The following is a 26,967-nucleotide window of genomic DNA, read 5'->3' on the forward strand; positions in this document are numbered from 1 at the left end:
AAGATCACTGTCAACAACAGGGCTTGTTTTTTCGAGTGAAGTGCACTAAGGATTTCGGGGTATTACAAGTCTTCGCCCCCCCTATTTACCTCTGATTTCAGGAGAAAAGTGTTTACCCACTTCGAAGGGCGTTAAATGAGTCCGAGACGGAAGATAAGAGGTGGTGATAAAGATAGTCAGTTCTTCCCTCAAAGAAGTTGTGGTGCACCGGTGGTGGTTTCTGCCCATTTGCATTGTCTTTCGCAACTTTCGTGGGAATGATCTTGAGGTTGAACAAAAGATCCACTTAGTGAATCTCGTGGAAAGTGATTGAGTAGTCATGAGGATCCCATCTCCTCCCTAACCTCTCAATCTACTTGGCCTCTCTCTCTCTCTCTCTCTCTCTCCCCTACCTACTCCTCGCCTAGTGTGGCCTGGCCTTGTGTCTGGCCTTTTTTTAGCTCGACATCATGGCTACGAAGAGAGGACCGCTTCTGGGCGGTGTTGTGACCCATTTACTAGTGTGCGTCTTTTTGCTCGGTGTCCAGCACACCTCGGGTGACCCCGGACCAACATCGAACAGTCAGGGTGGTCTATACCCTCCATTCCCAGAAGGTAAGATGACGAAGAAGAAGAATAGCCCCCAATGATTCCGATTTATGACATCCTCCTTGGTCTTTCTGACTAAGAGCCCTTCTCAATCACCGCCTTTATGGTCAAGGGTTTTGCATGGACAACAGCTTCACTCTAATGACTGAATGCCAACGACCTAGCTTCGTCGAGCGGTTGGTTGCCGACTTGCTCAGTTCTTGCCCAAATTAATGTCATCCGACCCTCAAGCCTGAAGGGCTTTTCGGGTGTAATCCTGAATAATGGGCAGCTGCCTGGGCAATCTCAATACTGGACCAGTGATTTTCTCGCATTTGAATCGCTAATCTCTCGTCCACCTGAGCATAAACTAGGAATGATTTCTATTGCGTCACATTCTAACAAGATAACATAACGCAAGTTAGCTTTAAACGACTAATAGATAAAGGAACCGAGTGAAATTGATTTGATTCATGAACGGTTCCACCAACATCACGAAAGATAAAAGAAAGTCACGATATTTGTAGGTAGTACCTTGATCGCAGATCACGACCGTTTTTTGCATGGGGTCGCATTTGCATGAGTTGTAAAGCGCTTAACCTCTACAAAGTAGGAAATGGCCTCTCGAAATGTGTGAAACAAGTAGACACTGGTATATACACTTCTCAACTCGAATTTCGTATTCAAGAATATTCTTGGAGCTTAGGAAACTTGATCTGAAGTTGGCTTGAGCATGCAGGGAACCTTTTGTTCGTTCGAGCAGGTTTACTCTTGATATTTATGATTCGATTACAACTTGCGGCTTTGAACTCTAAAAAGCAATAGCTTTATATTTGCGGCTTGAGTGCCTCGAAAGCCTCCCACAGTCAAATGTATTTATTTTTCATTTCCAAAGCTTAACCTGTTCTGGTTGGTTTGTCGTCTCTGCGATCATCGGGGTTTAAAAGCTTCTCCTGTTGAACTTGTTTTTGTTTTCATGGAATTTTTTCTCGATCTCAACCATCCTCGAGGACTGAGTTGCTTGCCAGTAATAGTAATGCTCGAGCTTGGGCAGAAGGGTTGCCAAAGCCTCCGAGGAGTTCTTGGCCATTCAACTAATTGTCGAGATGTAGATGTAGACTCCCTGTAATTTACTTACCTTCAGGGGCTTTTCTCAAGCTAGTGTGGGCAGCCGCCGCAGCAGACTTGGAGAGCTTCCTGCAAGACACTCCCCCCCCCCCCCCTCCAGAAAGATTTTGTGTCGAGTTTTCAGCCTCGAACTTTCATCCTTTCCAAGTAACTTGAGCTTGCAAATGAACACTCGGATTTCAAGAACGCTCAAGTTTGGCGCTATCCTTCGAGTGTTGGCAGAGGTCTGGGACGCGATGAAGTATCGCAGTCTACAAAAAGGGCTCATGTTTACCAAGATGAATTGAGATTAATGTCATAATAGGCATTGTCAGCAATTTAAAGACTGACGTCACGGCTTTGATGTCGGCTGTCAGAGTGAATCAGGCAGTAACAATGACCTTCTTGAACTGTCGGTAATACTCCGTGGTCTTTCTCTGATGAACCTGTGTCAGGAACGTGGGTTCAAGGGCCAAAAAGTCCGAGAAATTGTTTTTTAATTGATGGCAATTAAGAGAGACTACCCAAGTGCATGCACGACTGACTGCTATCCCAGATTCCTAGCCCGTCCCTTTTTATGGGTAATTTTTCGGGCACTAAGTCGCCAAATTGGATTGAAGACGTCAGGGTGTGTTTAGTGGACACTCCCTTGGACGAAAAGGGATTTCTGCTTTTTTTTCCATGCCACAGAAAGAAGACAGGAAGCCAAACTTCTGGCCCACCCTGTAGTCATATTTTCTTCCCGTTTGTTAGTTTAATTGCTGGAAACCGTTTTCATGCTACGTGCTTGTTTCAATGTCGACGTAATTATAGAACGTGGTAGACGAATAAAATGTCAACCTCTTTAAAGACATTGGGTTCGGTCGTGGGTCCTTGGTTGTTTGAACCGGGGGAAACAAACTGGTTGTAATTGGCACCTTCAGGGTGGCCCCCTCATTTTGTGGTTGTGGTGCGTTGCTCTTTTGATTACGACTATCCTCCTTGAAGCCATTAAATTTTGAATGCTTTTAAAAGTTCGAGATCTAATTGCAACTCTGAATGGTTGGCGGAAGTGGGCTTTTGGGGGGAGCCCATTGCATCTCATCTTTTTGGGACAGGATGTTATTAACACGATTCTGGGTGTGATTTGTTGGTCATGATTTCCTTTTCAAGCTTTGATTTAAAATTGAGTTTCTTTGCTTTCTGCTTTTTTTTCTCAGGGGTCAGAAATCATATTGACTCAGATGCCTTGGAGGCACAAAGTACTACAAATGTAGCACGAAAACAAAAGAAGGGTTCAATGTTCCCTCACCTTCCCTGTGTTTTTGATGGGCAGTCCGGAGTAATTTGTGAAATCCAATTTTACCACCAATTGGAGATGATACGGCTTCCTCACAACCACGAACCCCAAACACGACAGTGCTTCTGTGTCTGCTGAATGGTTGAACCAATGGAGCGGGTTCTTTCATTAAGAAGAGGCTTTGTTCGACCATAATTACAATCTTTGATTCACCGACAAAAGCCCATTTCCTAGAGTGGTCAGAGAGAACAACCATAGACAGAGAAAGAGAGAGAGAGAGAGAGATGTGCGCTACCGCATTCTCCGGTCTCAATTTCCCACCGCTTCAACTGAATTTTAAAAAATGGGGATAACTCGCTAAAACGAATTTAGAATGGCCATTGACCATGGGCCATACATTTGAAAAGTCTTATCGTCAAAATTTGTATCAACAAATACACATCCGGAACCTATTATTCAGTTCAGCCTTTGATGGGAGTGAAGAGGTTCGGCTTTGTCAGTTCGAGACCAGTTTTCATTAGTCTGTGTAGTTACAGTCTAAATCTTTTGAGCTTGAACAAATGTAAATTGATCATTAGTTTTGAGATCTCCTCTTCAGAAAGACTTGTCCAAAGTCAACATGCAGGCTCTGTGTCGAGACTGACCTTTTCAGGAGTGTTGAAAACAATTGCCAAGTGGAACAAGTTTCTTAAATCGACGGAGATAAAGCTTCCATCTCTTTAGGGGGCTCAGACTGTGGAGCCTGCATCACTTCTCATTAACCCCAGACTATTTCTCCTACTTCTGCCTCATTTTCCTAGAGTCTCTTTTTGTCTCGACTTTTTGTGGCATGAGATGGAAGCAAAAAAGTGTGGTCATCACCCTGCCGGACCCTGTTCTCTCTCTCTCGTTCTCTTTCTCTTTCTGTCTTTCCTTGATGAGCTTTTGGAGGTGCAAGTGTTGGAACAAAAAGACATTGTTTCTCTTTAAAAGGAGAAGAAATCTCTCCTGGGTCCATTTGTAAATCCTTATCTGTCTGTTTGTGTGTTCTATAAGAGCTGAGAGAGAGAGAGAGAAGTCCTGTTGGGTCCACAAATAGAGCTGAAATCCAATCCCGGAATCTCTCGGGACGTTTCCTAAAAGGAAGATAGTCGACGTTCGTTCTCTTTCTCTCTTTAAGTCAATCTTCTTGGCCAAGTTTCTTCAAGTCATTTAGACACTCGCATTGGGTCCGTCGGCCCAACAACAGCATCTGTTCAATAACATGCTTTTGATTGCCGTGGAAGTCTTTGATTTCGAAAAACCTCCAAATGGTCGTTTTTTGAGGATGATCTACTCGTACGAACTAGCATTCGGTATTCGTCCGAGCTTCAATAGAATAGCGTGACGCTGCAAGACTCCTTCCTCTCTAAGGAAAAGAGAGCTCGGGATCGAGAGGGGACCTATTGTTGATTCAGACGAAATAAATGATTTAGAACGCTACTTAATGAGGACCTTGGAGGGAATCAACTATGCATCGCTCTACTATATGTAGTGAACTGGGAGCTCCAGAAGTCGATTTATTACACTTCAAACCGTTTTTCATGACATGTCTGCATTGTACAAACAACACGATCAATTAAGATCTATCAGCTTCCATTAGCATCTCTATCTTCATCGATCAAGCATTTCCACGTTGTACATCAAGAGATCATCAAGGACCGAAGGATCCAATTTCAAGCTGAAATTTAGATCTCAATTCAGAAAAAGAATCAGAGGGGAATCGGAGGAAGTGCCGAGATGGGCCTCCAAACTATGTGGCAAGACTTGAGTTGAAGGAGGCATCATATATGTGTGTTATCTTTCCATCTCAAAAGCCGCGCCCATAATTTCAAGTCCCGTCGCCTTCGATTGAATTATAGCGGCGGCCTTTCAGTCCATATCGCACCGACTTGTTCACGAGATACGATCTTTTTCACACCTGTTCTTCATCCGTGAACATCTGACCCGTATTCTCCCGATTCATAATGGCTTGGAAATATTTCCCCAAGGCACATCTCAGAACAGTCTCTTATGGCTCTGTTACTCGGAACCTGCAATTAGTTTCCTCAAATTCTTGAGAATTAAGCCTGGAGGACATATTTGAATCAAGGAGAATGGGATCCTCAGATTTGAAATACTTTATACTGTATAGCTCGCGATCCACCCACTAGAGGTGTGTAATATCTAGGAAAACCCCTTTTTACATATGCACGCGTTGTAATAGCGGACAAGAATGCTTTAAAGCCTCTCTTTGTTTAAACTCTCTATTCTTAGCTCAGAGATACGGATGGCCATGGATGCTTGGCGGTTTTAGACGCCGACGCCCACTCTCCAATGGAAGTGTTCTTACTACCTGGAACTCATGCCAATAAATCTCATTCACACCAACTTGCTCTCAGACAAATGGTTGTGGTAACTCGATCTTGAACACATCTGAAATCATTATCATTAGAAGCCTGATGGTGAGAGAGAGGGAAAAAAACTTTATTCCATCGACACATCATCTCCTTGAGTTAAGCCACTTGGCGAGAGCAAAAGAGTGGATGACGAGTAATGCTGTAGGCCGTAATTACCTGAAAAGCGGTGTTAAAATATGAGCATCTCTCTGGCTTCTTTTGGGGCATGCATGACTCTTGGGGGCCGCTGTTCGTTGTTACTACAGTATTATGGACGACGATAGATGTTGAAGCTGGTTCATTGTAGAAGAAAGCGTCAGTCATACTCACTTATCCAACACCGCTATGATGATGATGATGAAGATGAGGATGATGAGGTAGTAGAAGAGGTAGATGTACCATTGCTTGTGTGGTTGCCGTTGATCTTCATAAGTTTTATGGCTGGAGCAGAGGACTTTTTGTTCGTCCCGCTGCTTTGGAAGCCCTTTGGAGTGTCGGAGGCAAGAGGGAGGAGCAAAAAAGTGTTTAATAATTTATCAGAATTGCCACAGGTCGTACAACAACTAGCACACTGAGCAAAACCTGGCGCAATTAAACGCGCCCTCCGGGCGGGATGAGGGCGCATTTCTCTTCATCTCAATTGGTCTTGGTGCCCAGGGATGTCTTGAAGTCATCGAAGCTGCCCTGCCTATAGAGAGCAGACTCGTACAAACAGTAGAGCAGATATGCCTATTCAAAGCCTCGTTGGAGAAGCAACATGCGTCCCCTCCCCTTTCTCATGGCAAGTGTGAAGATCATCATGCTCTTGGGGTCCTTCATTAGGTATTTATGATTTGGGCAGTGCTTTGGGTGGCATCCCACATGGCACCACTCGCTCAAGTAGTGCGTGGTCCGTATTTGGCGGCGGGCATAACTCTTCGTTTACGCTCTAATCCGGAACAAATTGTGACATTGTAATCTCTCGGAACACACCACCACTGTTAGTGCGATCCGCTGTCCGTTGTAGCAGCGCCTGATGGACCTCAAGGATGGGTAATAAATACTCGGGAATAGGGACGGAATTATGAACATTTCCAGGAATGGTTTCCAAAGCCCCTCTGGCTCGTTTTTATCCCCGTTTCTCTCCATTTAAAATGCAACACTTTTCAAAACTGCATAATCCTCCTCACACACCTTCCCTCGACTAAGCGGTGCCAATGCCATGGCTGGTGGCACCCCAAGTCTAAATGGATCAAGAGAGAGGTCTTCCTTCTCTGCAGTGGGAGTGCCAAAACGGCTCAAAAGTGGAGAAGAAAGGTCCCCATTGGCACACTTTTCTTAGCATAACATGTGGATAACTGAAATCCGCCATGGTAAAGCTGCCCAGATATCCGGATGGTTCCAATTCCCCTAGAACCACCCATTGAGCAATATTCTTAGGGCAGGGTGAGTTTAGATCGCTTTGGATCGCTTTGGATCTCTCTGTCCAGCGTTGAGAGTTGTCCACCCTTTTTCAATGTTGTTCTAAAACATGCAAAGACATTCGCACATACAAAGTTGACCTCTAAGTAAACAGCTGACGTGTTCCGTGACAATCTTTGGATGGATGCATTGGAGACTCGTGCTCCAATGCAGATTCACGGATTTCCTATTTAAAAAGACTTTGCATGTGGGAGAAATGTTTGCCATCCGATGCATGTATGGAGAAGTACCTACTGCTATTTGAGCGTCCGTCGCTGCCACAGAAAAAGACAGAAGACCCGTTTCACAGATGTGCTGCCTTCTTTTGCATGTTACAACGCGCTTCATAGGCGGGTACAGTGCGTAGACAGTGAGTGTGTATTGTTTGCTCAAGGGGAAGAGAATTTGTGCCCTCGTTCTCGGTCGATCCACGATGATTATTATTTTCTGACTCGAACTCTCATTTTTCCTCTCATTTCCCAATAACACACTCAAGAATCCTCATCTGCAACGGTTCAATTGAGACATGCTCATAGATATCAAACCACAGATGAGATTGGTTCACTCCCAACTTAACCATGCCGAGATATGCCATGGCAAGAAAGGTTAGCTATGAAATCATGGTTCATACTGTATCTGACCATGCTTGGCGGAGCATTCACATGTTCATATTCCCATTCAAAAATTCATAGGCATGTCTATGGTCTCTTTGTGGCAAACCGCTCAATCTTGCTCCGCCATCTTCTGGCTCCATCGTACTGTATGTAGTAAGTTTGCCATCTCTTAACCATGCCGAGATATGCCATGGCAAGAAAGGTTAGCTATGAAATCATGGTTCATACTGTATCTGACCATGCTTGGCGGAGCATTCACATGTTCATATTCCCATTCAAAAATTCATAGGCATGTCTATGGTCTCTTTGTGGCAAACCGCTCAATCTTGCTCCGCCATCTTCTGGCTCCATCGTACTGTATGTAGTAAGTTTGCCATCTCTTCTTGGAGTGCAGAGCTCGGCTCGTCGCATTCGTGGTTCACTTTGCTTATGTTCAAATTATAGCCACCGAAATAGGAGTAATTTCCTTCATCTATAATCCATGATCGACCATTGGGCCTGTGTTCCACGGAGAACTCCGACATGAGCGGAATACTCCATGAAGGAGGACTTCATCCATCATTGTTCTCCTACCGTCGAATCGATCCTCGAACAGATAATGGTAATCAGGTCCGACTGGAAATCTTGTGTCTCGTTTTTCCTCTCTCTCTTGTCGGTTTCCCATTGAGGCCATTTTTATCGTGTCAACATGGTTTGGAAAACTAGAACGCAGGAAGAGCGAGACAGGCCTATAATTTAGGTCTGAAAACACCTCAGTCATCATAAGCTTTGATGAGAGACTCAACCTTTGGAGCATTATTAGAAACAACCGCCAGTCATTATGAAGTGGCGGGGGCTCGAAGTATTTGCTCGATTCGCTTATCTTCAAATGGCAAACGACTTTTTGTTTATGCCTCGCTGTCCAATAATCTGTCATTGTGAAGCCCTGAAAGCTATAAATGTCCTCCGATAAAATCTCTTTGGTTCCTAATGAGCTACTCAATTAGTGTCAACGAATGAAGGGGGAAGGAAAGCGAAAAACGTCCGAGTAGCCATTCGGCTTTGTGGGCATTTGGCATGAAACGAATCCTTGAAAAAAAGTCAGCCCAAGGGGGTGACACTTTTTTTAAGTTGAAAGAAGCTTCTATCTAGTGATGGATAGAGGGACGCATTGCTGAAAGGAATGTTGGGATATTTATGGACGATCTTGATCTATATGATGATTCTTCAAGTGACATAAAATAACTTTGGCGTTCCTGGAATATGAAGTGCCAAAAGGTGGAATCGTCAGAAGAAAGCCCCACTTGACAAGGCATCAAATTTGGAAGACTTGCATATTCGGAACATTCCAGCAAAGAGGATGTCCCTTTGAATGTCTTTCCATTTCTCTCTCTGTCTCTCTGTTTCTCTCTCTCCGCGGAGAATATATGAGATTGGCGAAAAGTGCATTGGGTGAGCGGTAGAGAAAGAGTCACATTTATGTGATATATTTTTGCAGGAAGAAAGTATCTTGCTTCTCTTTCAAGGCGTTTCAAATGCACATGGACCATCTTAAAGCGCTTTATGTCATTGGTTCACAAGTGAACCACAATGAGAGTGGATTCAATCAATTTGTATGTTGGTTTTCGAAGATGCATTCAGAAAAATATACAACATCCAATTTCGAATGAAGTGCTGTAGATACAGTCCAAATTGCACTTGGTCGTTTCCGTTCTCGTTACTTATAAATTGAAGTGGGCTTTGCAAAGCTCTGTCTGTTCATCTCCGGTTGCAGAATTCATTGATCATTGGGGTTAGAAACGTGAAGGAAGGGAGACCTTTCTTTGTCCCGTTTTATATTCATTCACTTATGTAAATGGGCTGTGGAAACGCGGAGATTGCAAATTCTTTTTGCAACAAAGGGCCTCGTTAATTCGTTTGTTTGAGTTTCTTGCCTCTCTCTCCGACCTAGTCAGTCAAAGGACACAAGTCTAGAGCTTCTGGCTGGCATATAAATCTGAAAATCTTGTCGTCCAATGCTCATTTCCAGCCTTGTGAATAGCGGACATTGAGAGTACATTGGACCCCTTCCATTTTATCGCTATTTAAATGCCTTGGGTGCCATTTTATTGGGATCCTCCCCACCGGGAAAGGGCCTGGACGAAATCGGCTGACCAAGGTAACCACAGCCAAACTTTTGACGACCTTTTAACACTCCTTTCGCCATCGATTGAGGCAAAGTTCACCTCAGAACCTCCATTTATCTAATCAAGGCAGGTTTGAGGCTCATTTATAAAGAAGAAGTAGACGAAAGAAGGAAAGATAGAAATAGATTGTATCTGGAAGTTTTGCACTTTGGTCGAGAGGAGTGCATTTTTCGAGGCAGTTGGCCAGTTAAGGAGCTGGGAGGGATTCTTGTAACCATGATGTGTGACTGGACTTCTTCGTCTTCCACAACTGTACGTCCAAGTGGTTCCAGTGGTTGAAGAGGGAGGGTACAAGGCAACTTTCCTCAGATGAATTCTAGGAATGTGGAACCAAAAAAAAGTGCGTTTGCCAATGCCGACTCGTCTTTGGGGGAGAAAGGACGTCTTGAGCCTCTACAATTGACAACGCCACATGAGGAATGATGAACAAACACAATCATTCCTCAAGCCCGAGACTTTCTCAGGTTTTGTCAAGTCCTCCCATTAATTTGGAATATCAAGACACTTAATCGGCCATTTTGAGCGTGTTTATCTGATGCTAAACACGACCCAAGAGGTTCCTCTAACGACCGACTGACCACCTGACCTTTCACTCACACACACTCAAGAGTTATGGCTACATCTCCGGAGATAGAATGGGCTTCGTGATGCCGAATGAGAAGTGACTCCTTCGCATAGGATCGAAATCCTATCCGATAATCTTATGACGAAGTGCGAAATGCACCAAGAACTTTGGCATACACTGGTTAAAAGATTAGGCCCCTCTAGACTCATGATGTGCTATCTTGGTAGCAATTGTGAAAGGCGTTCTTCGTGTCCCGAAAAAAAAACAATCGGAAGATTCCTTTGTGACTTGTGAGTAATCTGCAGGTTTCGTGTTTGGTGGATTGGTTTCACCTTGGGACTGGTTGCTTTTGGCACGCCTGGTTTGATCCCGATGAATTGCGTCCATTGGAAGAGAGATCTTTGGGGGCGATTTGTATCAAAACAACAAGAGTTGGCAATCCAGCTCAAGCCGAGTCGATCCATCATAAAAGTACTGAAAGGGTTTAATTGCCCTAGCATTCCAATTGTCTTGTCGGGCTGAGAAATGTGTTTTGTCGTCAACAAGCATTTTTGTCGAGAAATTCGACACTCTTGGCGCCTCGTAGTTTAATGCGATTGGACCAAGAGAGAGCCAAAAGACACTCGTAAAAGTCTAATGAGTTGGTGAATGTGAATGATTCAAGGTATTGGATCTAATAGACAGTCCAGAGTCAGGTCGTAAACTTTTTTGATGGGTCGTCAATTGGTGTGTTCAAGTGCATTTCCCCGGAATAAAGCGTCATTCAGTGTTTTTAGATCAGAGAGAGGAGCGAGGCGACTTGGGTTGGGTTGATGAACAGGTTTAGTCCTGTTTTTCTAGAATAGGAAAAGTGTGTGATTGAATTTCTCTCCAGGAAATTGATGGGCGATCAAAGATATTAAAATGCAATCAATGGCTCTTTTTTTCTTTGGATCAATTTCAAGCTCTGATGATTACACGGAGGATTCCTTTGTTTGGTATTTTCAAGGATCTTTCTCTCCTCGTTCTCCATTGAAGTCTGATCAATGGGTGCAGAGCTGGTCGTGTAGCAATCTTGGGTATTTTTTTCTGGTTTCCCTCACTCTCGCTGGTTCTGGCGTGGTTGAAACCACAAGATGCATTTCTTTCGCAACCGAGTTCTTTCGGGTCAATGGATCCTTTCCGTGAGAATTTTATGGAAATCGAATCAACTCCTCTTAGGGGGCGAAACTTTTTGAAAGGGGAGTAAGAGAAACACTTTGAAATAGGTTTTTGGTCTCTCATCTTTCTCAACCCACCTAATGATGGGGAGCTAGCTAGCGCTTGGTTTCAACTGTCATCATTCCGATTCAGGGTCCTCCACACCCTTCAAATGAGGACTTGCCTCCTCTCCGTGTCATTTCACGTTATCATTCCACTCATCATCAGCCAACCAAACCAATGCTTCCCTATGTACATTCTGTTCCAACAACAGGGTGATCTAAATCAATCGACAGCATAATTTACGGAAGTCTCCCCTCCATTGTTGGGTAGTATTGACTAGGTTGCGAGATTAACGTACACGAACGGAGCATGACCCCCACACGAAACCTAGTCAACATTGACGCTGAGGGAAATGGAAACGCCCCTCATTGTTTGGGCATCAGAACCAGGGTTAATCGTGGCCTATTAGAATCTTGCCGACTCACCCGGTGCCTTTTTGTCAGTCGAGTGTGCTCTGAAATCCTCATGTCATTCTCATCTCCGGGGCAATTTGAAAGTCATTCAAATATGCTAATTCTATTTTTTCAGGCCAAGCTCACGATGGAACTCGTTTCAAAACCGCCTACAGCTGTGAGGGTGAGAACATGACCATCACATGCAACGACCGGGGCTCGAACCCACGCGAGATGATCCAAGTGGTGCGTGGCAACTTTGGGCGTTTCACCATAGCCTTGTGCAACCAACACGGTCAAACCGATTGGAGCGTCAATTGCATGGCTCCTTCCACTACGATCACCTTGAAACAACGGTCAGTCTCCAAAGTTCCTTCCTTTTCTATCCAACTAAAGACACTAATAACAGGGGGCATTCTTCTCCAATCTGTCTGTGAAAGAGAGAGCTCAATTCCAATTTAAGGGTCCTGCAAGTCATGATCATTCTAATCAAGCGCAGCTTCAACTATGTCTAAAACCGAACAAGGACACGCACATTCCAAAATAATAACAAAAAAGAGAGTGGAATTACTTTCGCTGACTTTTCTCGTTTGGAGTGGCGAGAGTCATTTTACTCCTCATTTACCCATAATTGTGCCCAGGAGGACACACAAACTACGACTCCAGCTCCAGAAACTACTAATCAAAAAAGTGCCCCTTGTTTTCAAGGGATTCGAGCCTTGGCAGTAAAATGTTCTTGTCCAAAAAGAGACCTTCAGTCCGTAGTTTTGGGGAGTAAGATGTCGTAAAAATTAAACTGTCTCCGCGTGTTCAACAGTCTATGCCCAGAATGGTCAGAATTAGTACTTTTGAAATTAAAATGCTAATAGCTCTCGGTCGGAGCAAAGATCCGCCAAAGGGAAGAAATATGACTAGCACATCCAGAATAAGAAGGTTTTACGATCCGGCCATCCTTCTCCAAATTGAGCTCGAATCTCACCCATGTGAAAATTGGGTTCAAAACTGTTCTCAATGTCATCAAATCTCGTTTTATGGACTTGATGGCGAATAGAGTGCCGAATTCACCGAGAGATTGGTCTATTAACTCGAGCTTCCTTATAGAGCTCAGAATTGAGGTGGCAAAAGAAGAAGACATGATCGAAGGAAGCTGAATGGGGGCTCGCTTTTGGTCCTTGATGTAGGGGAAAATACGAAATAGGTGGCAAGCAATGCATTAGATTAAGCAAACAACACAAAGGCTGGCAAGTTTTGAACATTGCCTCCAATGTTTGCTCAAGGAATTAAAAACTGCATTATGAGCAAAATGAGGTATACACACAAATTATGCAAATTGTTTTAAGGTTAATGTTAGAGAGTGGACGTCAAAATCGTTATAGCGATTGAACAACCGCCAATGTCATTCCCAATGCCATTAAAGCCAACATCCACGTGATATATCGTGTTTATCACCCAAAATAGGCTTTTCATTGCGATATTCTTTTAAACCTTTTTCTTTTAATGCGGAATATCCACTTGCCTGACTCGGATCAAAAGCAAAGAAAACAATAATTTCGACGGGCTCAGCCGGGATTTGAACCCGGGACCTCGCGCACCCGAAGCGCGAATCATACCCCTAGACCACTGAGCCACCTGTTCATTGACACGGATTACTTAATGGTTTTAAAAATGAGGAGGACTTATTTTGGGTACTGCTCTGTTTTACCCTTTAAGAACTATTTAGTCGTACGAAAGGGTCATGAGGAGGTAAAATGTGAGTTTTGCTGGCGTCAACAAGTGCGAGCATTTTGTCTCGAGCAAACACATTTTGAGAAGGAAATGAGAGGATTAAATCCAACTAGCCAACTAGAGATGACAGAGGGAGAGTTGGTGAGAATTAGATACCAAACAAGTGTGGAAGGGTGAATTTTGACGGCATGAATCAAGTTTTTATTTCCGTGATGGGTGGGGAAGGAGTGATCTTAATCTGGGGTGCATTGAAGCAAACAGCATTTGATTAAGTAATTTATCACCCTTTCTTCTCCACAAGAAAGGGTTCCTAAACTTAGCTCGACTTCTTTCCACCAGGGTTGCTATCAGTCCAACTCATTTACTAGGCCAAATGCCAGAGGAACGAACCATTCGCAATTGGTCTGAAATTCCGCCATTGTCCTCTGGTTCTCCCGTCCATTTGAGAGTGACATGTGTACCGGAAAAGACTGACGAGATCGCTTTTGTTCACTGGTGTCCCTGAGGCCTCTTTTGTGCTTACTAAATGCTTCAGAACAAGATGATTTGGATGTCTCTTTTTTGCTTTGGAGTTGAACAAAAACCCCGGGATGTCATATCTCATTGGGCTCATCAGAGTCTTTCGTGACTTTCAATCCGTCGTCTAGGCGGGAGGTACCCCTACTCAGAGGCACCACACATCCACTTAAAGTCGCATATTCGCCCATCACATTCTCCAGTTACAGTCTGCAATGGCTAATTTAAGACCAATTCTCTCATCGCCACCAGCAGCAGTGGCCATTCTCGGGTTCTTCAACCAGAAGACGAGACGAACGAACAGGCTCATAAAGTAACAAGTTGGTGCAAGGTTCAAGGAACGGCGGGCAGAAATTTGATCTTTGCCATCTTTGTCCGTCCATTTGAGTGATTAGTCGATTTGGGGAAACATGAGCTGACTCCACTTTCTTTCACTCGGTCCCTTCCTCCACGATTCCACGGGGACAGCCTGTTTGGTGAGCCAACAAGAGACAACAAACTCCAAGATTCAAACCCCTTTCCATCTGTGTAATACGTACAGTATCCCTCTAGCGTAGAGTACAAGTCCGTCCAAAGAGCGATCTGGTCATCCCAACAATTGCTGGTCTGCTATGTTCAGAAATCAGTATTTGATCTTTGGCTTAGAGGTGGGACAACGTCGGGTTCAGGGGATAAGCGGGGTGGTAATGATTTGCATAGTTTCCAAGCACTAATGAAGTCGTGAATTCCTCCGACAGTGCCTTCTTGTCTTTAGGCAAGTAAATAGAGAGGGGAAGGAGGAAAAAAAGGCCATTCTAATAGTGCCACCACTGACACTATTAGCATAAATATCCCATTTCTACATTGAGCCTAACTTCGGAGTGCCTTATCTTGAGAACCAATTCCGATCTAAAGTAGAGCTTCTTAAAAGTTGGCCAGTAAACAGCACATTTTTACCTGAGCTTATCATCGTCACCAAGTGTTCTCGTGTTCGACCCGTCTGAGCACTTCAGTACTATGTAGTTATACTGTGTACGTACATAGTAGTGGCTAAGGGGTCTTGTTACTCGCTCGCACTTGTCACCCCTCCAAATCTTCGGGCAAACAGCTCAAAACATTCGCGGAAAGAAAGAGATCTCGTTTGAAAAGCGTCACGCCTGAAAGGGTTTGGAATGATCCCCTAAACGACAACACCAAAGTGGCTCGAGGGTTGGTTGTTGACTTGGACATCTAGATCCTCGGGGACCTGGGATGATGATTTACGAGACGACATTCTTTTGTAACAGTTGTCCACGGGTTTAGTTTTCAATGTGGATGGTGGTTGCAACAATCTGAAAAGTTACTTCATTCGCAGGGTTGGTCGTCGAACAAATCTAGGTGTCTTGGGTCGTGGAGGGACTTGGGGAGGCAAGATTACGGACAAGCATGGTTTTTGTGTGAGGCGTGGAATACCCAAACATTTCGTGTTTGAACGTATGTAGTTCCATATGGATAGTTGACTATATGTGTCCTTGATGTATCCTAGTCTTGGTTCTATTTCGAGGCTTCTCTGGCACATATTTTGTTTGGAGAGTGACCAAGCTAATTGACCTCGAAGGCAAGCAAGATCGAATCAAATTTACGACAAGAGAATCTTGTTCAATCTCGATACATGGAAGCCTGAACAAAGCCCGGATTCAAATACCAAAGGCTTCCTCACTGTACAAAAAGCAACGTGAACCAAAAAAGAGCTTCAAGCAAGTAGCCAAGATCACGACAGAGCTCAGTATTTGTTCTGTCAGTGTTCCTAGGGGTTCACTGGCTGAGATTTATGTATGCCATGCCTGGACAGATGAAAGGTGACAATGGACTCTTGATCAGGTCCAGGCCAATTATTTCGCCCAGGACTGGGTTAATGCTCAAATCCAACCCCTTCAAAAAGCCAGGGGCAATTGATAGTCTGGCCAGATATCAAGATCGACCATAGATCAACTCTGACAGCAATTGAAAGCCTCGACGCCAAAGCAGGTCCGATAGCCAGAGGCTCTGAGAGCCTAATAGAAACTATCAAGCCCGGAACAAGGTTCCTGCTTGACACTGTTGCACTCTTTATTTTGCCATAAAACAAGGCTGTAAGTCACTTTTTATCCAGGCCTTATTTTTCCTCTCGAGAAGGTCGAACGGGATTGGGCGCCCTTGAGCCTTCTTCGTGGCGTCTAATTCCCGGAATGGCCCCTGGTGGACAAGAAGGTCTCTCTTTCAGACGGTCTTGAACCAAAGAGAGGAGAAGGGGAGTCTGAAAATTGGGAATGAAATTGCCTGGATACTATATCTTTCTTGGCGTGGGCCCAGCTTGAGACCTCAGCATGAAATGGACGAGAACGACAACGAATGTCGAAGGACCTCTTTCCTTTACCCCCGTCGACTTTGAATGGCTCCCAAATCTCCCTCTAGAAACGGTCTAATTTGATCTAGATCCGTGAATAGAGAAAGATGAGAGGACGTCTGGTAAAAATGTCAAAAGATCCATGTGTGCTTGAAGTGGGTGGCGGAGGGGGGGGGGTTGGAGGGTCACGTTGCATACTCGAACGTCGAAATCAATGGGAGAAATCAATTCGTATGAAATGAGCACGCACATCTGTGATATCTGATGACAAGCCAAAGGCTTGGATGGAAAGGTGCCACTATGAGAGGGTACACAAATTCCAGAGTCCCTGAACTCACGCAATTAAAAAGCATTTTGGAGACAATGCTGGTCTATCTTACTCATTCTGTTGAGGACAGGGAGTTCTATTTCTGAGCACACATGCATAGCTGAACTCGATGAGACCCTCTAAAGCCCCAATGAGAACGTGCCAATAGAAGTGGGTAATTGGCTGAAAGAAATGCGACAATGTCGAGGACAACCAAATCCCGAAATTGAACTAATGTTGATCTGGGATTGCATATTTCCAGGTGTGACGGGCGACGAGCATGTACCATACCAGTATCTAGTTCCGTATTGCCTGATGCGTGTCCGGGCACTCACAAGTATTTGGAGATCCATTACGCCTGCTCCACGTCCAAAGCGCCCGTCGTCGTCAATTCCAATGAACATCGACCTCCATGGCTTCAGAAGGGCAGAAACACACCCGATCACAGGAAGACCTGGAAGCCCACTCTGGTGGGTGGTGGAAGATCCAGTGTCCTCGGAGGACGTCCATCCCAACCACAAACTGACAACGATCGAGTGGTGATACCAGTCACCACCCAAGCCCCGAGAAAGCCGATACTTGTGACTGACAAGGAAGATGAGACTCCCCGAGTGCCCATCACGACGCCAATACCCTCCACATCTAGTTTGGGACCAGTTGGAGTGGTGAGGCCTCCCCATCCCGACAGGGACCATCTCCTGGATCCCATTAAGTCCCAGACTGATAAAGGTAAGACCAACAACCCTTTCCGTCTCTCTCTAGAGATACGGAACCTGGACTCATAGTTGGGCTAAGAGGGTTTTGTCCGTGATCGTGGATTCAAGGGGAGTGCATTTGAGAAGTAGTGGGTGGGTGGGTGGACACAACCCAAGTATGCTTACCTCAGAACGGACAGCAACTTGATATATAACATTTTACGAGGACCATATGGGTTATCATGAGCCATTTTTCCTCGTCCTATCAGATCAACTTTTGTTCCCTCATGGCGTATCAGGTTTTATAGGTTTTCTTTGTTCCATTTCGTTTCAGTGGTGGACCTCCAGCCAATGGAAGACAACCCCCAACCGCCGCAGTCCAACGAGATGGCCAGTGTTGATGGCTTTAATCCTTCATCGGGTTCCAGGGACGACAACTTTGCTGTTGTCCAACCCTCTTCGTCTTCCTCCATAAATATGGCCAAACAGCAAGAAGGTGATAACAGCCTTTTTGTGGGTCCCTCGTCGACATCTGGTTCTTCTAATCCTTCATTCTGGTGTGCCCCCACTACTGCCCGAAAACTTCAATGGGACTGGACCCAAGCCGGGAAAGAAATTGTTCAACCATGTCCGATAGGGGCCACTGGTCATGCCCGATGGAGCTGTCTCCTGGTTGAGATTCACGGCAGAAACGAGACCCCAGAGATGACTTCCACATGGGCACCACCCCAGCCAGACATGAGCAACTGCAAGTCCATGGCGATGACCAAACTTGAGGCTCAAGTCCGTAAAGAAGACCCTGAAAATCTGCTTGTATCTGCCCTGGCCTACCTGACCCGGACCAAGTCCTTGTATGGGGGAGACTTGGAAACAGCCGTGGCCACGATGAGAACTGTGGCCAATCGGATCCAATACCGCTTACAGCAACCTGTCAAAAACGGTGGCCTTCCCAATAAGGAGTCGCATATCCGACAGGTTTTGGAAAATGTCTTCCGATCAGCAAATAACGTGTTGGATCCAATCAACCGTGAGGCGTGGTTCGACCTCAACCCCGACGGCCAGATGAAGGTGGCTAGTCAGCTTACACTCTCTCTGAATGAGAACGCCTTTCTTCTGGCCAAGGTGATGAATGATCCCAATTCCGTTGTGGAGTCTTCAGATATTTTAAGTAAGCATCCATCCTTGGCGAGTGTTTTTTCCCAGTCGGCTCAAAACTTGAACCCGGCCTTGGAATGATAATGATGACAAATGAACAAAATGCCCGAGAGACAAAAAGTGCCTCCTTCTTTCTCTCTCTCTCTCTCTTTGTGCTCTCCTCACCTGAGCACAGATCTTGAAATGAATGATGACAGGAGCAATATTGTAAAAGGGAAAAAGAGAAGTCTACCCTAGGTCCCCATCCCGCTTTTATCTACCTCCATCTCGTTCGTTCGTTCCGTCTTTCTTGTGTCTTCTTTCTCCTCTCTTAGCGTGGCATCATTCGACCCAGTGTGTCTTTCCCAAAATTGTTGAGAAATGAGTTGGATTGTTAGAGGCTGTCATAGGAGACCCTGTCATCATCTATCACCCCTTTAGGCTAAATGACTTGAGTCAAGTACAAAAGCGAGGAGACCTGCAGGTCTGCAACCGAGAAACCAGGATAGCAAAACGAGGCTCTAAGACCCAGAACTTGGTAGGCGTCTTTAGGCGTCTTTGAGGTGTAAAAAATAACCCCACCATCGCTCTGAAGTAGCCTCCACAGAGGGATCAAATATTTTCATTCCATTCCACTCTTCTGCATTTCCAGCAATGGCCGTTTCCGTGGTAGATGTCACAAACAGGGGCCAATTCACCGAGGAAAGGAACCGTCGGAAAAGCCTCACTTTTCCGGCTCGGACTTCCAATCTGCTCTACGTAGACGACTCGGTCCAGATCTCGTTTGGAGATGTTCAAAATCATGCTCAGGGTGGATTAAGTGAAGTGGTGTTCTTCTCCTTCAACAATCTTCACGAGATCTTGGGTCATGCCAAAATGGAAGTGGAGGACCACAAGGCCCACCGTGACCGAGTCCTTAATTCGAGGATCATCTCGGCCTCGCTCTCTCAGCCTGGCCAAGGCATACAATTGGCTGAGCCGGTGAAAATCACATTCCGGCACTTGAGTGAAAATATGACTGATGCGGTGTGCGTTTATTGGGATCTTGACGAGCACTCCTGGTCCAGTCAGGGTTGCCGCGTGAAGTCGAGCAATAAAACCCAAACCGTGTGCGAGTGTGACCATCTGACCAACTTTGCAGTGAGCATGAGGCCACTCATCCCGGGAGACGAGTCGGAAGTGCTATTGGAATCCATTTTGAACCGAATTGATATTATCGGCTCCGTCGTCGCTGCCATCTTCGTGTTTTGCTTGGTCCTGATTCTCTTGGTGGTAAGACACGATATTACTCTTTCGTTTTCTTTCCTTCAACGGCCTTGCCAAGATCGCTGTATTCCGGATCATTACGGGTCTACTAAGACTGCGATCTCATTAGCCATGAACACTGCGCCTAGGCGGTGTTCCCTTTACAAACCCGAACTAATTGAGTCATTTACTTGGCATTGTGTCCGGAGTTCCCTCGCTTCCCAATGCATAAAATTGGCCGGTGTGTTCCAGACATGATTTATTCATAAACTGGAAAACCTGTATTCGCTGTTAGCTCTCCTTGGAATTGGGCTCCTCGAAAACGAGGCCTTGACACACTACTCGGGTTGGTTCCTCCGTGGCACACTGGTAATGAACATGGGTGTAATTGGTCGGAAGCAAAGTCCAGAGGGACCTCTAGACATGAAGCGAGCGAGCGAGCGAGCGAGCAAGTGATCTAGAGAGTGAGAGAGGGAAAGTGGTTTCCTTGGCATCGCGGACAATCAATCTGGCCTCCCTTTCTCTCGAGGTCAGGCAAGGGTCACTTGAGCAGGAAATTAGTCCCTTTTGTGTTGTGACTCTATTTCAGCAAGGAGTCCCTCATTTACCACTTGCACATGCAGTTAATCCTCGGAGCGATCTATGGAGCCAATCGTGCCCGCTTCGAATGAGAAGTGTCCATAGGAAAAGCGTGGCTGTGCTCTAAAAACGAGACTCAAATGCATTTGCGCTCATTCCCTTGTATGCTCCTACGTACGATGTACAATTAGCCATGGTTTAAGGGCTTTTTTGTTCGAAACTGATCGGTTACCACAGCCAGAGCGATGAGCAGGACGATTGGTCCACGATCTTCTTCCTCCTTGCCTCTTCATGCTTCTTTCCTCTGGTGTCTCTTCATGATGCTGGATGAGTAATGTGAATAGTGACTGTACAGAGAACTAAGGATTGCAAACTGTACGGCATGCACGTAGTAGTATGTACTTGAGTTGAGGGGTGATGTATTGCTCCAGGATGGGAGTGAAAGATTGATGGCATGGATTCGAACCCGAGCATTTCTCTTTTCTCTCTCTCTCTCTCTCTCGCTTGTGCTACCAACCGTAGCTGTTTTTTTTCCTTTGAGGAAAAGCCCCGAAAATATGAATTGGGAAATAATTACCGATATTATGGTAATAAAGTCTCCTTTTCTACCCGTGAGGTAGGGTTTCCTCCAATTTTATCCAATGTCGCTGGCTTCGAGGTTGGAGGTTTCTTCGCTGCTTGGAAAAGGGAGGGCATCGAATTTTCAATAAAAAACGAGGGCCCCTCTTTGGACCATATTTCAGGGCTATCGCCATAAATCTTTGGCTTGTAGATGGGATCTCGAAACATCTTCCGATATCGAAAGCCCGTCCTTGATCGAGTTTGTGAGTGATGCTCGAGTTAATCTTGAGCTTAACTGCATTAATCCCATCACCGGGGATTAAATTTCAATCCCGGGACCTTGTTTGAGACCTCAAAAACAGGAATTGAAATTAAAGAAGAAGAAAAAGTTACAACTAGTCACGAAAGTTTTTATCTCTCGGATTGGTACTTCAAGTGAATTTTGGAATGATACAGTCTGAGCAGGTTTTTGTTCCCTTCGCAATGGCCTAGAAAGGAGTTTCATTCTCGACATTTGAGCAGAAAATGATGGGATTTAGCTGAAAGGCTGAAAAGAACCCGCGAACAATAGTGAATGAGACTTAATTGCTATTTAAGGGGTGGAAAAGTTGGTTCAGTCATATTTTACGATCTGAGGGTTGGCAGTGGCTGTTTCTAAGAACAAGAAAAGACAGACAAAGACGGATGGCCGAACGGACTGCCTGATGTTCGAAAGACCCCCTATTGAATAGAGAAATGTCAACAGAACTTCTCCCCTTTTCAGTCTTGCCCTGACAGCGACAGAGTCCCAAGAAATGTCAAAACTTTTGTAATTTTCCCTCGAATCAACAAAACCTCAAGTCTGAGGGTGGGCTTCATTTTTGTCCTTGGAGAGAAATTTGAATGATAACCTACCAAGTTGAAAAGTTTCTTGATAAAAATGTTCAAAGTTGACGAAGCGTCTCCACTTAAATTGGGAAGAAAAGAGGAAAAGAGAGCGGCAAAGGGGGTCTTAGTGAGCGTGCCACTCAAGAATTTAATCCTTTGATATTAAAAATGAAAACATTTTCCCAAGTGTCTTCGTCGAAGATGTACAATAATGAAAACTTGTTGAGCTCTACCTTGGCCTGGCTAAGAAACCTGCGAAAAAAAGGAAAGCAGTTCTTTTCAAGAAATGAAGAAAAAAAAAAGATTTGGCCTTGCATGATGATTTTTGGCCCCCCTGTCCCACTGACGTAAGCTGTGAACAATCTGGGTTTCGTTTATATCCGCCACCTGTGCCTTAATGTGATTAATTCGCGAGGCAACTGTATAATTTGTGATGATCAAAGAAGCATGTCAAAGAGGGGATGGAATGGAAGAGCCTGATAGATCAGATGAAATTGATCCGAAATCCGCCTCAAGTTTACTTGCAAACTCTTGGCACCAGATGACAAGGATTGTCACGGGGAAAGGCAGAAGGTGACATCTTGGTGCCAACTTCGCCCTACAAGAATGAGAGATCAGGATGAACTTTTTTACGGTACCGAAGAGTCTTTTGGACGTGTTGCTCATTCCTTTTAAAAGCTGCAATGTCTCCCCTTGGTTGCTCTTTCCATATCTTTGAATGACAGAAACAGACTGATGATTGGAGGGGTAAAGTTGGGTTGTCGACCGAGGTTTTTCGGTCCACTTTTCCCCCCTATTTCCTGTCGTGGCAATCTCAAGTTATCTAAATCAAAATCCCCAGGATTTAAAGAACTGCATCTGAAACCCGATCTGGGATGAATCCGGTCTCTGGAGGACAAAGGCAATTCTCAAACCAAAAATGGTATTCATGAGCTTTTTCTCTGTCCGTTTCACGCTTTGAACTTATTTTTTTTCGCTCGACCTCTAGCTCCCCAGAGGAGGCACGAACGGCGGGATAACAGAAGCCCTGGCAAATCTCATCTTTTATGATTTAGTGAAGCTGAAATTAAATTGCATTTCACTCTGGTCGGGCACCGAATTCACATCCATGCGGCTCCCCTCCTTCCACTATTTTGAACCGAACATCCGAAAAATGTCTGTCCGAGGCGATCTCGGCTCTTCTGGCCAAGTAAAAAGAGAGAGCGAGAGAGGGAACCTCACCAAATCCACTTCTTCATGCTCCATAGTCTGCTCAATGTTCATAACCCCCCCTCTAGACACTCACAAAACCCTTTTGGAGCTCCTTTTAGTCCTCTGACAAAAACGAACACATTTGTTGGGATATCGTGCCAAACCTCGGCAAATTTCTCGACCATGAAGTTCGGTAGGTTGGGAATGGCACGCATTTTGAGAGTGGTAGTAGTGCAAATTCATAACCAGAAGTCCAGGAAGAGATGCTTAAAGTGCTTTTTGAAGAGCTTCATCATTCCATTACCGTAGAATGGGTTTGAACAACTGTTCTCTTCCCAGCACAATGTAGGCAGAGCGAAGTCTACCTACAAGAACTTCCAGGAGGAGCGTGAATTATTCACTTCAAGTTCGGAGAAAAGTGCAAATGGTTCTTCCAAGATGCTTGCGAAAATTTCGCTCCCTCTGGGTTTTTTTCTCCGTGGAGTTCGCGGGTCTCGAAATTAAGAGCTTGAATGCAGATTGAGTTAACTTTGTTCGCTTGTCTCCATTGTGGAGTGTTGTATAGGAATCTCATACAAGGGCTTAAGAGTGAAGGAAGGAGATGGTGCCTTTTGATTACATCTGACATGCCTCAAGAAAATCACGCTACATTTGAACACTAACTTAAGGGAGCGGATCCACTGAGGGTCTACACTTGGCAGCCAAGACGTTGAAGCCAAAGTTAGGCACCAACTGTAGGTTAATAGTGGCCTTGTTGTAATCCAATTCGCTTCAAATCAAGCGTAGAATGAAGAGTCATGCCAACCACACATGCACTATTCAAATCACTTTTTACTGCCCACTGCCTACCAGCCTGCGGCACGGAATTACAGTAGAAAAAAAACTTCTCTCAATATATGCATGCGTTTCGTGACTCCTTGTGTGTGATGAACTTGGTTACAAAAATGTTGGCTGCTACTTGTATTTTCGTGTGGACTTTAATTAGAAGCGAAGGGGAGAAAACTCGTTCCAATGGAGTCATTAGGGCAAAGCCTGCACTAATGCCTCATTTCGCCCTTAATTCTACAATGAAACATGCCAAGTCTCACGGACGATTGGGCTTTGGACTTATTTGGCACACTCATACTAGGAAAGGGAGAAAATTTTCACAGATCTATCACAAAACTTAATTGGAAGACGCACGAGACTGAAGTAAAATCTACTTCGAATGCAACCACCGAGCAGCAAGGAAGGGCAGTTTGCTATTGACAAACTCAAGGTTACCTCAAAATGGCCTTTGAAGGTCAATTTAACATTCAAGAGGTCTCCTTAGTCGCTTCTTTTTTTTGCTTCCGAAAAGTCGAGCTCATCGAAGGCCCCCCAACTACTGCTTGCCGATACCCGAAGTTTTAAGCTCCGTGACTGGAATTTCAAAGGCTGCCAAACTTACGCCCAACATTGGAAAGTGATTTGTGAAAATTTCGTGCTCTTGTGAAAACTTCTTTGTCCTAGCAGAAAGTCTTGTGGAATATGCCTTAAACACGCCACCTACCACAATGATGTCGCTTTGGACACAGTTTTGAAGCGTTATGAGGATCCCTACAGTGTTGTCAAAATCTAACGGTTTTTCTTTTTCCATTTTCAGTGTCGCCACAAGATGTGTGGCTCGTCATCCACTGGTTTTTGTTGCTGCTGCTGTGGCTTGCTGCCCATGTCATCCGCGTCATTTTGTAGCAAGGACCCCTCTGCCAATCACAAGGGGCAAAGTTATTACCATCCTGGTCCTGGAGGTCATCACAGTGGATCGAACTTGGAGGCCTCAAGCAAGAGCTCCAGATCGCTCCTACTTAACAATTCTTCAAGGGTAAGAAGAGCTCGTCTCCCGTTATTCCACTTGACACTGAGGAAACAATGAAAAGGGCTGACATAGTCTTGAGGAGGGGAGGGGGGAGGGGGGGTTAGGGGGCTTCCATGGACTTGTTTCAGTTTTAGCCATTGAACTCCGGAGGGGCATGATGGACATGAAAAAGTTTTTGTTTGACCCACTGCAACCCTAGAATAACAAGTGCTTGTACAAGCCCATTGGCTAGACTTTCCCTTGGCCAACTTTCCGAGTTAATGAAATTGCTTTTTGTTCTGTATCGAATTTTAGCCACTGTTAACTCATTTTGCTTTACGCTGGTGTTTGTATCACGTATGCTTGATTCTCTTGGCCTTTTGTGATGGCAAACAACTTTCGATTGGCCACCAAAATAAGGGTCTGACTTCAATCAAAGCCACGGCTAGCAAAAGATGAGAGATAAGACGAATAAAAAAGTATTACCATGGAAAAGAAGGATAAGAGACTCCGATTGTGGTTTTAGGCGGAAAACGAGAGAGCTAGGAAGTGGGCAAAATAAAAAAGTTTCTGACCACACCTTGCTTGAATGAACTTGGTCGTTGAGTAAAGCAACAAAAACCACTCAAGTTTTCCCAGGTACTTTCTTTGGCGGAAAAAAAGAAGAGCACCAAATCTCGTAAAAGTTGTGCTTTTTTTTCGGACGAGTTGGTTGAAAAGTCAGGATGAACAACGTTTGCAAGGAAAAGAAAATCTCCTAATTGAATTGATTGGGGCTTAATGAAAACTTCTAAGCCTTTTCCGATGCTAAAAAGCTGACCCAATAAACGACCACAGCCTTGAGCGGATCTTCGTTGCAAAATAGGCACTATCTTTGAAGGCGGCAAAATGCATCAGAAGCTGGTAACAAAAAGTCATAAAATGGATTTGACCATTTTCTTTGCATTTGCACCTCTTTTGCCACCTACAAACCAACACGAAATACTAAAACCAACCATTTCTCATTCTAGATGTCCTCACAATACGCCGGTGGAACCAAAACATTGCAGCATGGCGTCGTGGGCACGGTCCGGGTTACCCCCAATGGAACGGCCACCACTCTGCTGCCTCAGCCTCACCATTTGAACAAACCTCGGCCGCACATTACACTGAATCCGTACAGCACTCAGTTGGTGGACAGTATCAATATGATGATGCCCTCGGGCTCCACGGGCAGTTCCAGTTTGGACAGTGGCGTCATGAGTCCTCAGTTCATGACGCAGAACCTTTCCCGGGGTGGAGTGTCCTCGCAAGATGAATTGGTCTACCGGGCGGTTTCGCCCCATGGGCACGTGTATTGGGAGATCGATCCGAGTAATCCCCTGCTCATGCATCACCAACAGCAGGCTTCTCAGCTTTACGAAGAAGCCATTCCTCACCCACCGCAATCTGACTTGAGTGATCAGAGCCTGGAAGACCGGCTAAGTTACTCTCGACAATCCTCGAGCCGCTTCAGTGAGCAACGGCCTCTTATCTCCTCACCTCTGCAACAGCCTCTCCTGGCCTCCGTCAGTCGGGCGGGTAGTCAGGGAGGAAGCACCACGTTGAGACCATCGGCCTCCAATGAGCAATTTGTGGGACGGATATCTGGACCGAGCAGTCAAGGGATCTCAAGTACGTTTGTGCGCACCGGGGCCCACCGATTCAATAGCCGAAATCGGACCAAATCCAACAAGGATGAGACCGCTAGCAATGTGCCGGAACAGCTCCAGACCCAAGTCCAAATTAAGGATTGCAAACCCATCCAAGTGTCAGTGAAGAGCAGCGAGTATATCGAGGCCAAAATCCGAACGCTGCGAAGAAATAACAATAACAACAATAATAGTAACCATTTTGGGGGTCCTGGACAGAACATTGCCTGATATTAGATAGTGCTGCTGGCAATTTCAAGGTGCCGGCCAAAAGTGATATCTCTCTGGTTGGATGATATTTTACTGGATTTTTACACCCGTTTGTGAACAGATTTGAAGTGTTTACCCAAGCAGATTAATTCGTTCCTTGAAAATCGCGTAAGATCTCACCCTCCGGATCCGTCGGCCAGAATCACCTCATTGCTCTGGACGTTATTAAAAGTATGTTTTTGTATCAGATTTAGAATGGCTGTGAATTTTAATGTCATGAATTTTTAGAACTTTGTCATATCACCGTGCACTAATAAAATAATGAAACTTTTAAAAGGAA

The 26,967-nt window shown here is 45.0% G+C and overlaps 1 protein-coding gene and 1 non-coding gene across 2 annotated transcripts; one reads left to right on the forward strand and one right to left on the reverse strand.

The window, feature by feature from the left end:
* On the forward strand, positions 1–26,967 carry LOC131890939 (latrophilin Cirl-like). The gene is made up of 7 exons (XM_059240395.1): positions 1–594; positions 11,904–12,123; positions 16,922–17,388; positions 17,689–18,522; positions 19,141–19,760; positions 24,556–24,774; positions 25,758–26,967. Exons 1-7 carry the CDS (start codon positions 450–452, stop codon positions 26,646–26,648), a joined length of 3,396 nt encoding a protein of 1,131 aa, XP_059096378.1. The 5' UTR covers positions 1–449; the 3' UTR covers positions 26,649–26,967.
* On the reverse strand, positions 13,323–13,394 carry Trnap-cgg (transfer RNA proline (anticodon CGG)). The gene has a single exon. It is a non-coding gene; the product is annotated as a tRNA-Pro (tRNA).

Source organism: Tigriopus californicus, chromosome 11, assembly GCF_007210705.1.
Source record: "Tigriopus californicus strain San Diego chromosome 11, Tcal_SD_v2.1, whole genome shotgun sequence".
Taxonomy (NCBI): Eukaryota; Metazoa; Arthropoda; class Copepoda; order Harpacticoida; family Harpacticidae; genus Tigriopus; species Tigriopus californicus.